Below are 16,693 nucleotides of genomic sequence, written 5' to 3'. Positions count from 1 at the left end.
CTTTACTGTGTACTCCATTTGAGGGTAGCAACTGGATTTAGGCCTTAAAAGAGGGATACCCCACCCTCACAATCTCTTGGTCACACAATTAGTAACAAGCTTCTTCCAATTCACTTAACAGCTTCCCACACAATGAACTATACATATGTAAGGTAGATATTTGTGATCACAATGGCCATGTAATGTAACTAGTGTTCCCTCACTTATCAGAGGGGCGGAGGGGTTCTGTTCCAGGAGCCCCCGCGATAAGTGAAAATCTGCAAAATAGGGATGCTCCACCCACTAAGTGACAGCCCCCTCCTCCTCGCCGCCTCTGCTGCTCCCGGCCTTGGAGGCCCCTTGACGGCACTGCCAGGCTGGGTGAGGCCTTTGGGGGGGGGGGGGAGGAAAAAACTGCAATAAAGCAAGTCCGCATAAAGCGAACCGCGAAGCAGCGAGGGAAGACTGTATTCTGAAATGTTTACCCCAAAACATTGAAAATATGACAAGGAAGGCCAATTGACATGGCCTATTGCTATAAAAGGATTAAAAGGTAAAGTTTTTTTTGGGGGGGGGGGGTGCTCATCTCAATTTCTAAGCTGAAGAGTCGGCATTATCCACAGACACCTCCAAGATCGCATGGCCAGCATGACTCCATGGAGGTTTTACCAATCTCATAAAGAGAGTGCAGTGATTTGAGATAGGTTACAAATCAAGCTTTAGATTAAAGAGACTGTGGAGCATCTACATTGTAGAATCAGAAAATTTAAAACCACTTAATTACCATGGCTCAATGCAATGGAATCATGGGAGTCGTAATTTGGTGAGGCACTAGCACTCTTTAGCAGAGGATTAAGATCTTGGAAAGCTACAATTCCAGTGTTTCCAAAGCATGAGCCATGGCAGTTAAAGTGGTGTCAAACTGCATTAATTCTACAGGTTTTAAACATCCACTCGGCAAGGGAAACTCCCAGTGACCTTGGGCATATTCTATTCACTCAGCCTTTAATGAAACTAGCCAAGAAAGTATACCAATCCAGCACTACCACTTTTTCTGGTAACATCTGTGGAAAGACCACTGATAGTGCAAAATACCCTCTACACACACATCTCCGATTTAATACACTGGAGACCCCTCATAGTTTACAAGGTTACCATCAAGCATAAATGAGGAATCAATGGATTTTTGAATACACGTGTACCTGTCTTTTCTATATTTCCCCCTTTTTAATCTGCTTCAAACACAGTCCAACCCAAACAAAAAATATTGGGGATCTTGGTTTTTACTCCTGTTCCTGGTTTTATTTGGTTATCATGGTTTTCTATGGGCAACAAGGTGAAAACAGGCAAATGGCTTGTTATAAATCAAAAACTAGTTCTGATGGGTAGGGGAAGCCCGGTGCCATTTTTGGATCAAATATACCCAGGAACAGGTCTAATATGTATTTGAAGCACTCAAATGTGAATTGACCGGTGTAATCTTTTTAGATGTGATGACATGCACCACTAAATATTTTAATGTAAATGAATTGCATGTTTATTATGCTTTCTTATTCCATTGGCCTGGCTTATGGCAACTGGCAGTATAATTGGGAAGGGTTAAAATTAAGACAAAGAAAACAAATGTTATTTAATGTATTTTAATAGCAAACTTACAGGAACAGCACAGAAGACAGACAACATTAAAAACATGTACTTTCATGTAGGACAACTTAGTTAGAAAAGTATAGTGAATGGATGGAATCTACTGTATGATAAAAATGTTACAGACACCATATAGTTGCCATCAATAAGAAATTTTACCCATTTTTTAAAAAATCCAATGCTGGCATTGTCCAGAAAAATCTGACTGGCATATTTTATTTTATAATTATTATAAAGTTGAACTGCTGATATTTGTTCACTGAAATGGTTTTTGATAGCAAGAATGCTTTATATGTCCCCACGTTTATATTAAAAATCCACACACAAATGAAAATGAAAAAGAACTTGCCAATACCCGATTCTGTCCTCTATTTTTCCATTTGCAACCATATACTTAGGTACCTTTTAACCCCATGGAAAAAAATCTAATGTTCATTACTACCAATAAACAGGAAGAAGAGATTTTATTTGTTTTGAGAATGACAAATCCATCTTAGTAGAATTTAAGCACGCTCTCCACGTATGCGGCGTGCTAGCTGGATATCTTTTGGCATGATTGTGACACGTTTGGCGTGGATAGCACACAGGTTGGTGTCCTCAAACAGGCCAACCAGGTAGGCTTCACTTGCCTCCTATGAAGAGAAGAGAAGGTGAACATATTAAAAAAAAATTAAAAACCCAGAGCTTTAAGCAATTTCATTCACACCCTTATTACTATATTTCTCTTTTTCTTAACAGTTTAATGAAACCAGCAAGAATCAGGAATATCCACATGTAAGGAACCTCTTTGGTTTTGCCAATTATTTAAAGCAGACAAAAACATATAAACAGAATCAATTATTAATATCAGTAAAATACAGAAAATTACTTAGGTCTCCTCTAGTTCTCTGTAACATCAAGCACATATAATGCATTCAGTTATTTCTGAAAGACTGGAGAAAAGGAATCCAAGAGCAGAAAACACAGGAACTATACACTACATGCAAGTGTCATACATAGCTTTTAGAAATGATTTTGGAGAAGTGAATCTCATTCTAAAAGAAAATATATAAAAATCAAATTTTCCCAATGTGCTATTTATCCAGGGGGAAAGATTTTGGAACGTTTCCTCCTTAACTTGTCTGTTTTTCTCCAGAGTCACATCTCTATCACATCCAAGACCCTTATATGAATTCCATACTGAGAAGCCAACCATTTATACGAACCGTATATATCAACTTTATATCTGCCTGGGTCTCCATTCTCTACTTACAGAAAACTCTCACAACATGGCACTGAAAATGTGGGATTTGCTATCTATAGTCTCACTTACCCAAGTTTCAGAAAATATCTCCCATCCACATGTTTGCGGGTTTCTCTAGGTCAACAAGTGAGATTGTATAGTATTCTTCCTGCCCAAATATAGTCAAAATATAGGGTTTGCTATTGTCCACATTTCAGCTCTAAAGGTCTGGGGCATGGAATGTATCCTCAATGGACATGGGGGTCATATTGTATTATCAGCAGCACAGTTAGTGTGAAATGTCCAAGTCACAGCTCAGTACAAAAGGAAATATATGGGTACTTTTCAGATGCTACAGATCCGTGGAAGTTAGTAATTTCAATCTCTTAAACAGTGCTAGTTTAACTTGCCTTTGCTTCCTTCAAACTATTATGGGACTACTAATTTTATCCTTATCTTGCATCTTACTATTTTAAGAATGGATGAATCTGTATCAATCTGTAGAACTTAGTTAGAAAACTCTCATAACATTATCATCCTCAAAGCTCTCACCTCACAATTCAGATACGTTATTAGAGAATCTGCCTTCATGAGAACAGATGTGATGCAGGGCTAATCATCACAGGTTATGCTAGACAGTTGTGTTAAGGGTTTTTTTTTAAATAAAGCAATCATTACAATGAATCTGCAACATTTTCCATGATATCTGGGTTCTATTATTCATCCCAATTCTCTCTGTGGTCGTGCTAGGAAAAACCCAGACAATGGGAAGACCGTATACTTGTGCAGCATCCTGGCAGATGCTTACACAAGAGGCCTTCACAATTCTGACCCATTAGCCCAGGTTGCACTTATTGGCCACAACATGGCAGCCCAGCATGAGGTAAATTATCTTCCAATTCTTTGGCTCTGGGGCCCCAAGAACAAGGAGTGTCAGATACCTAAAAATTCGCAACATACATGTGATAAGCTATTGGTTTTTGTGGGCTATTATAGTTTCTAGACCAGAGGTCCTCAAACGTTTTAAACAAAGGGCCTCAAACTGTTGGGAGAGCCAAATGATAATTTGAAAAAAAACATAAATGAATTCCTAAGCACAAAGCACATAGCTTATTTGTCGAGCAGAAACTTAAAACAATGCAATAATTAAAATGAACAATTTTAACAAATAAAAACTTATTAGTATTTCAATGAGAAGTGTGGGTCTGCTTTTGGCTGATAAGATAGTATTGTTGTTATTGTTGTGTGCTTTCATGTTGTTTCAGACTTAGGGTGACCCTGAGCGAGGGCCGGGTAAATGACTTTGGAGGGCCGTATCCAGCCCCTGGGCTTTAGTTTGAGGACCCCTGTTCTAGACTATTGAATGTTTTACTAAGCTGATCAACTCTGCATATGCCTTGTAGAGTTGTATATTGTTTTTCCCACTATGTAACTTTTACTGTGTTATAACTACATGCTATTTCATTGATCAGTTTTTAAAAATTCTGGCTGGATAAACTCTCCTTTCGATGGGATGTAACAGTGTAACATCAAACAGAAGGGTCAGAGCATTCTGATGAAAGGGGGGCTTATACAAGTCCCAGGACAGATGTGTTTCTTCTGTTTGGGAACTGCTATTCAAAATATACAATAGGTCTGTATTGGAATATTACTCCAGTGTAGCAATTAACAATAAAGACCTACTTTTCAATCTAGAAATCTAACAAAAAACTATCAACTGAATAAGAATAATTCACCCCTATGGTTGCAAATTTTTTGCAATATTACACAGAATTAGAAGGCAAGCAGGTCTCTTCAGTTGTTTCGAACTACAAATTCTACTAGCCAACTTCAAACGCAATTAGGAGTCCAGAACAAATAAGTGCCTATTTGCCAGCCATGTTGACTGGGACTGCAACTACACTGTGGAGTTAACACAGTTTGCAATGGCTTTAACTACCATGGCTCAATGCTATGTCACCATGGAGTTGTAGTTTTACAAGGCTCTTCTCCCCTTGTCTGCCAAAAGGTGCATCTACACCAGGCATAGGCAAACTTTGGCCCTCCAGGTGTTTGGGACTTCAACTCCCAGAAAAATATAGCCAGCTTACTGGCTGTTAGGAATTGTGGGGGTTAAAAAGTTCAAAACACCAAGAGGGCCAAAGTTTGCCCATGCCTGATCTATGCTGCAGAAGTAATGCAGTCTAGCACCACTTTTAAGTTAATGCTATAGATTCCTGAGAGTTGAAATTTGGTGAGGCATCAACACTATATAACACAAAATGCTAAAATGACAAGTTTCAATAGTACTGAACCAATGGTGTTAGTGATGTCAAATTACAGTAATTCCAGAAAATATGACTCCTATTTCACTACTTTCACCATGGAGCAATCCTTCATATATAGCTCTTCAAAGGGCAGCAATTTGAGGCAATAACTAAGAACTGAAGATACAACCACTAAATCACAAATGGAAATCAATACTTCAAACACTATTCCTAATAACAGAAACCTTGCAATACGTTGAATAACTATTTCCTTTGCTGGAATAGACCAAAATCCTTTCATGTCATCCCTCCATCACCAATTATTAACCTTACTAGAGAATTAAAAAGAATATATTGCACAGAAAAAGTGCAAAAAAAAAAGATATATTGCACATCTACATCCCTCCTTTCATATTTGAACAGGCCTCCCTATTCTTCTTACTGACATAAAGAAAGAGGAAATCTACTTCATAAGCATTCACTACTGGCAATTTGGCAAAGCCAGAAATTCCTAAATAAACTACTGACAGAGCATAACACATGTCATATTTAAAGCAAACCCACTAATTCAATGAGAGGCTTCAAAAATTGTGTCTTTGTGTTTAAATAAAACCATATCACCATACATTGGGGACATGCAGGGCACACTGATGAATTTGCTTGTAACTCCTTCATGAGATTTGTATTGAAATTGCTGGGTTTTAACCTTTCAACTTCCAAAATTAACTCAAGGCAATTACATTGGGAAAATGAAATGCTGGCAGTTTTCAGTATACCTACAAACAAATGGATGCTTACTTCTGAAGCCAACCAATCGCGGGAGGTTCTGACTGACCATAGAAACAACTCAGCCAATAGTGTGAGAGTGTGGAACTAGCCAATCACATGCTCCCTCACGTACTAACTGGCATAGTACAGTCAATGGCTGTATGCTAGAAAGGGTTCCAGGTGTCTTTTCTGATGTTAAAACTGCACTTATAAGTGTCCTATATAAGACAATAGTACATTACCTTGAATATAAATCTGAGCTGAATTATTTTAAATGTTTGATCTATAGCTTAGAATAACTATAAGAACAGAGGAAAACTGTTTCCATTAGTTAGGAAATAAACAATGAAACAACAAAAACAGAGTTTATAGAAATGCAGTTTATAGAAAAGTTTTGAGGAGAAGGAAATTGATATGATACACATCTATAAACCTCTTATTAATAATAAATATGTCAAGGACTGAGTGTAATTCTCTGTTTTGGAAGAGCAACTGAAATTTTATGGATTTTTTTTTACCTGCAAAGCACCAATAGCTGCGCTCTGGAAACGCAGATCTGTTTTGAAGTCCTGAGCAATTTCACGCACCAGGCGCTGGAAAGGAAGTTTGCGGATCAGGAGTTCAGTCGACTTCTGATAACGCCTGATTTCACGAAGAGCCACAGTACCTGGCCTTTGAATTAAACAAACAAAGATAATATATATATTCCTCATTCACTTCAGGAAATATATAAAATTAAATATATAAAATTCAAGATTGAAACTGGAGGTCTGAACTATTGTCACTTTTGGGATACATGAAACACAATAACTTTAAACAAAATAAAATTATGACAATAGTTCAGTTGTTCTCTAAATTCAATTTTGTTTCATTGAGGAGGTATGAATACTATCAAACTTGATTGGGGGTTGGGAGTCATTAGAGTATTAGCAACTTATGTCCATTACAGTTTATCCTAAAGCAGTGTTTCTCAGCCTGTCCGTGCCCAGGTATTTTGGTCTACATTCCCAGAAATCCCCGCCAGTTTACCAGCTGTTAGGATTTCTGGGAATTGAAGGCCAAAACATCTGGGGATCCACAGGTTGAGAACCTCTGTCCTAAAGATAGTTTAGTGTCCAAAAAATGGTGTAAAACCTGATATTTACCTGCTGATCTTGCGACAATTACTGCCCTCTAGTGGCATAACAAATTATATCAATTGTCTAATAAGCGTAAAAGACATAAACAAATTTAAATAAACATAAAATGACTAGGCTTGCCAAACATTAAACCAATTAACCAGGTTTGCTTCAACATTGTGACTGATCAGGAGACCTTATTACTACACTTTAGGCATTTCAGAACACACTTTAGGCATATCACAAGCTGGTGTATTAAAATGTTTATTTTTAATACACCAGCTTGTGAATGGTGAGTTTTATTTTATGCTATATTGATTTTATAAAATATACAGTAGAATGTGGGAATTAAAAAAAATTAAAATAGCATATTACATTCACAAAGCTATTTTTATAACACAGTAAACCTGTGTTACATTAAGTTACATTTGTTTTATTTCCTCTTAATTTGTTCTTAAATGCCATATTTCTATATATAGATAGAGATTATGGTATGGGGTGGTTCCCCTGGTGATGCAGTGGGTTAAACCACTGAGCCATTGAACTTGCTGACCGAAAGGTTGGCAGATCAAATCTGGGGTCCAGGGGTGAGCTCCCACTGTTAGCCCCAGCTTCTGCTAATCTAGCTGGTCAAAAACATACAAATGTGATTAGATCAATAGGTACTGTTTCTGTACTCCACAGTCATGCTGGCCACATTACCTTCGAAGTATCTATGGACAACACTAGCTCTTTGGCTTAGAAATGGAGGTGAGCACCACCCCATTGAGTAAGACACAACTAGACTTAATGTCAGGTAAAACCATACTATTAGTTAGGCCTGTTTTTAATAATAACTCTCAAGCAACCAGGAACTACATTTATCTAGTCATCTCACAATCCAAACGGGTGCCTCTTCACTGAGAGCATGTACAGTCAGTCCCTGAGTTACAAACATCCAGCTTACAATTACTAATAGTTAAGAATGGGGGGGGGGGGGGGGGTGAGACAGCAAGATGCAAGAAAAATCTACCCCCAGGAAGGGAAATCCACTCCTGAAAGAGTTATCATGGGGGAAAGGGTCTCAAGTGAAGCTTGATCTCCAATCCTTGTTGCTACAAAAAACCCTAAAATTTTCAAAATCCATTCATAGAAAATGAGGTGCAATCTCCTGAAGAGGGGCACAGAAAACAAAACAAACACCACTGGGGTTTTTACCAATCCTTATGCTATCCAAAGCTAAAAAATATATTGTTTTGACTCGAGTTACACTTACTAAATATATCTGTTCTGACTTACAAAGTCAACTTGAGAATAAACCTACAGAAGCTGTCTTGTTCTTAACTTGGGGAACTGCCTGTATTGTATTACCATTGTATGAACCATCTAGGACTTTAAGATCTTCTGGGGAGGCCCTGCTCTTGGTCCCGCCTTCTTCACAGATTCGGCTGGCAGGAACGAGGGGCAGGGCCTTCTCAGCGGTGGCCCCTCAGTTACGGAACACCCTTCCTAGGGATATCAGATCAGCCCCCATCCTCCTAACATTCTGCAAAAAAGTTAAAACTTGACATTTTGAGCAAGCTTTCCCAAATGCAGTGCAGCAGACAAACTCTGACTTCGGAACGACTGGACGATGGGATTGGGTAATGTTTTTAGTAATGAGACGCTGAAGACTCATACTTTTATCGGTTTTATTTTTATCTAATGTTATTTATGCTAAACGTTTTAATTGTTTTATGTTATTGCAGGCACCGAATTGTGCCTGTTGTAAACCACCCTGAGAGCGCTAGGGGTAAGAAAGGTGTTATATTAATACGGTTAATAAATAAATAAATATCTCTGAGGATGCTTGCCATAGATGCAGGCGAAACGTCAGGAGAGAATGCCTCTAGAACATGGCCATATAGCAGGGAAAAACCTACAACAACCCAAATAAATAAATAAATTATAGCTTTTGAGAAAGGTTGGGTTTGAAATGGAGTAGAGGTGGGAGAGAAAACTGCTGAAAATGGAGTGAAGAAAAGGGGAAGCTGTTATCTACACCATGTGCATTCAATCAAGATTGGAGGATTTCATCCAAACCAAGTATAACATCAACGTCACTGCACAATAAGTAAGTGGTGCTTTTGCCAATTCGCTGCTGTTACCTGTAGCGATGCGGTTTCTTGACCCCGCCGGTAGAGGGCGCGCTCTTCCGGGCGGCTTTGGTGGCGAGCTGCTTCCGGGGCGCCTTGCCGCCGGTGGACTTGCGGGCGGTCTGCTTGGTACGAGCCATGTTCCCGCGGGCAACTTCTCCGCCTCAGCACCTTCGTAACACGGGCGAGAAAAAGCAGCCCTGCCTGTCAGCACCGCCACGCTGGGGAGGGCAAGGCAGCCGAGAGGAGAAGCAGCCAAAAAGGGGGGGGGGGAGAGCCTTTCCAAGGGGGGGACACAATAAGGTGAATTTAGGGCAGGCTTGGGCCAACTTGGAGGCCTCCAACTTGGAACAGCCTCAGGCCCCTTCCTTTGGCCCCTCAGCCGCTTAAGCGGCCAAAGGAAAGGGCCCGAGGCTGTTCGGAATGGTGGGAGTTGAAGTCCAAAGCACCTGGAGGCCTCCAAGTTGGCCCAAGCCTCCCCAAATTGAACGAGGAATGTAGCAGGTCCATACAAGTGGAAGAAGCCGCTTGCCACAACATAAACAAACCCTCTCCTTTCCCTCCCAAGTCCTGAAGCGGGCGCTGAAATGGATGGATTTGGGGAGGGGGAGGAAATCCAGCAATTCCCGAAGAGCCCAAGAAATAAAACACCCCAGATATTCCCAAATGTGGCTTTCGGAAAATCCACTGCTTAATAATAATGGGAGGGACGCAGTGAAGAAAGATGAGAGCGAGGAGGAGGCGATTCCCATCCCAGAAAGTGGAAATAAATGGCAGCAATAGGGGAAAAAGGAGGAAAGGGGGGTTTGGTTGGTTGACGTCAAGGAGTAACGAAAAGTGGGGGGAAATCGGGTTTGAAAACAGTTCGAAACGAGGGAGGAAAAGAGCGGGCTCAACGCTGAGTATGTCCTCCCCCCCCCCCTTTCCCCCATACACAGCTGAGAAATAAATCGGATTTAATTCCATCCAGACACAAGAGAGGGGGGGAAAGGTTCAATTAACAGCAAGGAAGTCAATAAACTTATTTTCAAAACTGGGGAGTTTTTTTTAGCGCCGTTTCCAAGCCTTACAAAGAGGCCAATCCGTTCCCCCTCGTTTTATTTTCACAGCCAAGAAATAAATCGGATTTAATTCTATCTAGAAGCGAGAAAGGGGGGAGGGGTGGTCCATAAGAGTAAGAAATGTAACTTTTTCAGACTGGGGGGGAGAAGAATGATTTTAAGCGCCCTTTCAAAGCCCCACAAGGAGGCCAATCCCTCCCTCCTCCTTTTATTTACACAACCAAGAAATAAATCGGATTTAATTCTATCCAGAAGCGAAAAAGGGGGGCAGGTCCATAAGAGTAAGAAAAGTAACTTTTTCAAAGCAGGGGGCGAGACTAATGTTTTTAGCGCCTTTCCTCTACAAGGAAGCCAATCACTCCCCCCCCTTATTTACACAGCCAAGAAATAAATCGGATTTAATTCCATCCAAAACCGGGGGGGGGAGGCAAAGGTCCATAAGTGTAAAAAAAGTAACTTTTTCAAAGCGAGGGGGAAGACTAATGTTTTAGCACCTTTCCCACCTGTACAAGGAGGCCAATCAGGTCCCCCTTTTATATACACAACCAAGAAATAAATCGGATTTAATTCCATCCAAAACCGAGGAAAGAGGGGGGGGGGAAAGGTCCATAAGAGTTAAAAAAAAGTAACTTTTTCAAAGCGAGGGGAAGACTAATGTTTTTTAGCGCCGTTTCTACTTCTACAAGGAGGCCAATCCGTCCTCCCCCCTTTTATTTACACAGCCAAGAGAAAAATCGGATTTAATTCCATCCAGAAGCGGGGAAAGGTCCATTAGAGTAAGAAAATAATAAACTTTTTCAAAGTGGGGGGAGGATCAATGCTTTTTTAGCGCCGTTTCCAGCCCTACAAGGTGGTTGGAAGCCACCGTGGGCTCCCAGGCGCCTCTCGCGGGCAAAACTCCTCCCCAACAAAATGGAAACAACCACGAAATGCAGAGAGAGAAAGAGAGAGAGAGACAGGGAAGGAAGAGGAAGAGGGAGGAGGAGGGGATAAAACAAAACAGCAGCACTCCAACCCGAAGGGAAAAGGGGAGCCAAAGGGGACCCCAGAAGTGCCTAAACTCTCCGGGACCCGGATGGGAAAAGTTTGGGCTCCCATCCCAAGCCTTGGGGGCCACAGCCCTCCCCACACTTCCCTCTTTTTTGTTGTGTTTTATGCAATCGCGGGGAAGGAAGGGGGGGGGAGAGAAATATGGTCGGTGACCAGAGGAAAGGAGACAAGATGGTGAAGCCGAGCAACAACTGTGGGCACTCTCTTCCCCGGACTCTCTCGGACTCGCTTCCACGGTGTTCCCCATCTCCGAGGCAAAGGCAAAGGCAGCCCAAGAGCTTGGGAAGGCAGCAATGGGGGTTAGCCCCCCCCCCCCCGAGGCGGATAATGGGGGAAGGGGGGCAGCTTGGCGGCGCGAAGGGGACTTTCCCGCCCCGCCGGAGGCAGCCAGAAGTTTGAAAGGAGACCCGGGGCGCCTTCCCAGGCCCCCCCGAAAGGAGAAGCAGGGGTTCGGGGTCGCTCTGCGGGGGGAAAGGGGCGACTCACCCAAGTGAGCGCGGCTCACACACAGGAAGGAGAGCGGCGAGGAGGAGGAAGAGGCGCTGCTGCTGCTGCTGCTGGAAGCGACGGCGGCTGAGAGCACAATTGAAAGATGGCTGACTCGGGAGGGCTGTCCCCGAGGCCTGGCCACGCCCCCGGCCGCCTTGGCCACGCCTCCTCCCGGGCAAGCGACCAATGGGGCACAATGGAGGGAAGGCGACGCCACGCCCCTTCCAGCTCCTCTCCGCCAGCTCTCTGTGTGTACAAACACAAAAGGCACGCCGCGCGCCCAGGAGGGAGGTCTTGTCGTTTCCTTTCCTAACTGAAAAATGGGACAATCCATTATTCTTCAGGGGAGGGGGGGGGGTTAGCGTGAGAGAAGAGAGGTTCGAACCTTTTACCAACGGTTCGGCGCGTGCTGCCTCTCTCTCTTTCCCCCCTCAACGGTTGCCAAACGTCCGCCCGCCCGCGTCCAGGTGAGGGCAACGGTCCTGTTAATACAGTTAGGGGCAAACCGACCCCTGTCGTCCTCGCGCCCCACTGGCCTTGCTTTGAACAGGCCCAGCTTGAACGGAAGGGGACTCTTTGAGAGCGAGCGGGTGCACGCGTGTCATGGCGACTACTGGCACGTCTGAATGATTGGGAAAGTGGGTTGAGGGCAATGGAATGTGAGGGGAAAGGGTCATGAATGACTTTGAAGCATAGGTTCTTTTTAAGCATCCCGAGCTCTGAAGATCACCTGGGAAGGAACCCCACTGGAGCATTGCAGCGCACCCAAATACCTGGGAGTCACTCTGGACCGTGCTCTGACCTACAAGAAGCATTGCCTGAACATCAAGCAAAAAGTGGGTGCTAGAAACAATATCCTGTTCTGAGAGTGCCTTGGACTGCGAGAAGATCCAACCAGTCCATCCTCCAGGAAATAAAGCCCGACTGCTCACTGGAGGGAAGGATACTAGAGACAAAGTTGAAGTACTTTGGCCACATCATGAGGAGACAGCAAAGCCTAGAGAAGACAATTATGCTGGGGAAAGTGGAAGGTAAAAGGAAGAGGGGCCGACCAAGGGCAAGATGGATGGATGGCATCCTTGAAGTGACTGGACTGACCTTGAAGGAGCTGGGGGTGGTGACGGCCGACAGGGAGCTCCGGCGTGGACTGGTCCATGAGGTCACGAAGAGTCGGAGACGACTGAATGAATGAACAACAACAGAAACAATATCCTACGAAAGCTGACTGGCACAACCTGGGGATCACAGCCAGATACAGTGAAGACATCTACCCTTGCGCTATGCTACTCTGCTGCTGAGTATGCATGCCCAGTGTGGAACACATCTCACCACACTAAAACAGTGGATGTGGCTCTTAATGAGGCATGCCGCATTATCACGGGGTGTCTGCGCCCTACACCACTGGAGAAATTACACTGTCTAGCTCAGGGGTCCTCAAACTTTTTAAACAGAGGGCCAGATCATAGTCCCTCAAACAGTTGGAGGGCCGGATTATAATTTGAAAAAAAAAACATGAATGAATTTCTATGCTCACTGCACATACCTTATTTGTAGTGCAAAATAATCATAATGAAGAACAATTTTAACAAATATAAGCTTATTAGTATTTCAATGGGAAGTGTGGGCCTGCTTTTGGCTGATGAGATAGGATTATTATTGTTGTGTGCTTTCAAGTAGTTTCAGACTTAGGCTGACCCTGAGAGAGGGCCATATCCGGCCCCCGGGCCTTAGTTTGAGGACCCCTGGTCTAGCTGGTATTGCACTACCTGACATCCGCCGGGAAGTGGCAGCCAATAGTGAAAGGACCAAGGCAGAGACATCTCCAGCTCATCCCCTGTTTGGGTATCAGCCCGTACGTCAACGACTTAAATTCAGACATAGTTTTCTAAGATCTACAGAGACACTCGCTGGAACACCGCAGCAAGCGAGAGTCCAAAAGTGGCAGGCTCAAACCCAGAACCTCAACCAACGGCTGATACCAAATGAGAGACTCCCCCCTGGGCACACAGAGGACTGGGTGACTTGGAAGGCGCTGAACAGACTGCGCTCTGGCACCACGAGATGCAGAGCCAACCTTCAGAAATGGGGCTACAAAGTGGAATCCTCGACATGCGAGTGCGGAGAGGAGCAAACCACAGACCACCTGCTGCAATGCAACGTGAGCCCAGCCACATGCACCATGGAGGACCTTCTTGCAGCAACACCAGAAGCACTCCAAGTGGCCAGATACTGGTCAAAGGACATTTAATCAACTACCAAACTCACACATTTTGTATTTTCTCTGTTTGTTTGTTTGCTTTGTTCTGTTAGAAATGTAATATAATTGACTGGCTGCCCTGACACGAGAAAAAATAAATAAATAAAAATAAATTGCAATTTCCAGTGTGAGAAGGTATATCAGTTTACAGAAAAACATTTAGAAAATAATAATAATAATAAACCTTTATTTATACCCCGCTAACATCTCTCGAAAGACTTGGTGCGGCTTACAAGAGGCCGAGGCCCAACACATCAATAAAACAACAGCATAACAAATACAACAATAAATAAAACTCAAAAAAACAAGCAATAAACATTAAAACAATAGCAATAAACATTAGATCAAACTAGGGCCTGGGGGCCAGATACGGCCCTCCAAGGTCATTTACCCGGCCCTCGCTCAGGGTCAACCTAAGTCTGAAACGACTTGAAAGCGCACAAAAACAACAATCCTATATCATCTGCCAAAAGCAGGCCTACACTTCTCATTGAAATACTAATAAGTTTATATTTGTTAAAATTGTTCTTCATTTTAATTATTGTATTGCTTTTAAGTGGTTTTTTTGCACTACCAAGAAGATATGTGCAGTGTGGAATTCAATAAACATTAAACAATAGCAATAAATATTAGACAATAACACCACGACGCATTTAAAACCAAGGCCAAGTCAAATGTAATGATTAAAAATTTTAAAAATGCTGGACATGACCAGGTGAAATGGATAGGTTTTTGGAGATAGGTGCGGTATGCAGACAATCTTAAATCTCTAGTAAAGTGCATTTGGGACATGATGCTTGGAGTTTCCTATTCTGGGAAGGCACACTGGAACAACCACGTCTTCAAGCTCTTCCTAAAAACTGCCAATGTTGGGGCTTGTCTGATGTCCTTAGGGAGAGAGTTCCAGAGTCGGGGGGCCACCACGGAGAAGGCCCTGTCCCTCGTCCCCACCAATTGCGCTTGCGACGCAGGTGGGATCGTGAGCAGGGCCTCTCCAGATGATCGGAGGGATCGTGTGGGTTCATATACGGAGATGCGGAGATGGCATTGGACATACAACTACATTGGATTTACAATTACATTGGTTAACAAACAAACAAACAAACGGGAATTACATATTCACTCAACATTCACACACATGGACACGCATTCATCTACATGCATCCAAAATATTACCCTATCCTTTTCTCCCTCTCTGGCACCTCTCAGGCCAGACCCTGCTTTCCTGCAGCCTGCAAAGTATAGTTCCATAACTCCACAACTTCAAAACGCTGAAATGCCAAAACTTCTTTCCCTAAGAACAATGCCAAGGACCAGATCTCTGTTTTCCATACAGCAGAACCTGACTCCCTGCACAAAATTCAAGACTGCAAAAGCACACTTCTTCCTCTTCCCTTGAGAAAAAAGCCCCAAAGTGACCAGACTGCTCCCGTGCAGATCTGCCACTCTCCGAATACACCATCTCTCTCCTTCCCATGGAGCAGAGCATGGCGGGTGAACAGTGTCTCTGTCTGTCACAATTTGAGCATTATTAGACTGAGTCTTTTATAGGAATATTCTGTTGATGTAGTCCTAAAATTGTAAATTAATGATAGACGTCTTCCATCCTGGATCCATCTCGGTGTTGATCTTCTTGATTGGTGTTGATCTTATGTTGACTTCCTTCTTAACATAAGGGATGTTGCAAACACTTATGTTATCACAGTCCCAATTCTTATCAGAGTTTACTCTTCAGATCTCATTAACAGGTTTTAATCACAAAGCAAAAAGCAGGTAGTTAGTCATTGCAGGCCTTAATATTATACTGGTGTTTCCAAAATTATTAACTCCATACATACATACTTCCATCCATTTCCACACATATTAAATTCATATTTGTCAAATCTGCACACTGAATTTCTTGTGACAAAAGTTTCCTCATTCCCCTCACTGTTACAGACGTTGAAGTGGATAGGTGTGTGGGACAAGGAGGGGAACACGACCCCTTCGATCTTCTGGGGAGGCCCTCCTCTTGATTCCCTCGCCGACTTGTGGGGATGAGGGAGAGGGCCTTCTCTGTGGTGGCCCCCCAGCTTTGGAATTCACTGCCCAGAGATATTAGGCAAGCGCCCACCCTGGCAGCCTTCAGGAAGAGCCTTAAAACATTTGAGGAATGAATACAATCCCCACACCATGACCTGCTCAGCACAATGTACCTGTCAATACTCTTTATCTCATTCTTCAGTGATATTCACCCCATTGCTTGTTCCCATCTGAAATCCCCTACCAGGCACAATATCCTATTCATCCACCTCACCCAGGGTTTTTATATTTTGTTCTACCTCTTTTTGATTCAGCTGCTATCCACATTCTTATTTTGTTATTTCATTTCCTGTATTTGATTTTGTATTAACTTGATTTGTTTACATTTCCGGTAAAGGAGTCCCTGGTGGCGCAGTGGGTTAAACCCCTGTGCCAGCAGGACTGAAAACCAACAGGTTGCAGGTTCGAATCTGGGGAGATTGCGGATGAGCTCCCTCTATCAGCTCCAGCTCCTCATGCGGGGACATGAGAGAAGCCTCCCACAGGGATGCTAAAACATCAAAAACATCCAGGCATCCCCTAGGCAACGTCCTTGCAGACAGCCAATTCTCTCACACCAGAAGCGACTTGCAGTTTCTCAAGTCGCTACTGACACGACCAAAAAAAATTTCATTTGATGTCTATGTTATTATTTGCTGTATGTATTTGATTTGATTTGTTGTA

At 43.0% G+C, this 16,693-nt stretch overlaps 1 protein-coding gene across 1 annotated transcript; it reads right to left on the bottom strand.

Annotated features, from left to right (window-relative positions):
* Positions 1 to 1,603: 1,603 nt before the first annotated feature.
* H3-3A (H3.3 histone A) lies at positions 1,604 to 11,825 on the bottom strand. Its single transcript, XM_060754173.2, has 4 exons — positions 11,689 to 11,825; positions 9,104 to 9,262; positions 6,378 to 6,531; positions 1,604 to 2,255 (listed from the first exon to the last, which is right to left on the bottom strand). The coding sequence occupies exons 2-4, from the start codon at positions 9,229 to 9,231 to the stop codon at positions 2,127 to 2,129; spliced, it is 411 nt and encodes a 136-aa protein (XP_060610156.1). The 5' UTR covers positions 9,232 to 9,262; positions 11,689 to 11,825; the 3' UTR covers positions 1,604 to 2,126.
* Positions 11,826 to 16,693: the final 4,868 nt, after the last annotated feature.

The sequence above is a fragment of the Anolis sagrei genome, chromosome 1 (genome assembly GCF_037176765.1).
Source record: "Anolis sagrei isolate rAnoSag1 chromosome 1, rAnoSag1.mat, whole genome shotgun sequence".
NCBI classification, from domain to species: Eukaryota; Metazoa; Chordata; class Lepidosauria; order Squamata; family Dactyloidae; genus Anolis; species Anolis sagrei.
Note: the sequence above shows the minus strand (reverse complement) of the source record. Positions and strands in the feature narration are given on the sequence as shown.

Bases quoted from the DNA above. Each gene is read 5' to 3' on its own strand.
- H3-3A (XM_060754173.2), bottom strand. From the start codon at position 9,231: ATGGCTCGTACCAAGCAGACCGCCCGCAAGTCCACCGGCGGCAAGGCG. The intron at 6,532-9,103 runs GTAACAGCAGCG...TTTAATTCAAAG, and splicing joins AAGAAACCGCATCGCTACAG to GCCAGGTACTGTGGCTCTTC. The intron at 2,256-6,377 runs GTAAAAAAAAAT...TTCTCTTCATAG, and splicing joins CAGCTATTGGTGCTTTGCAG to GAGGCAAGTGAAGCCTACCT.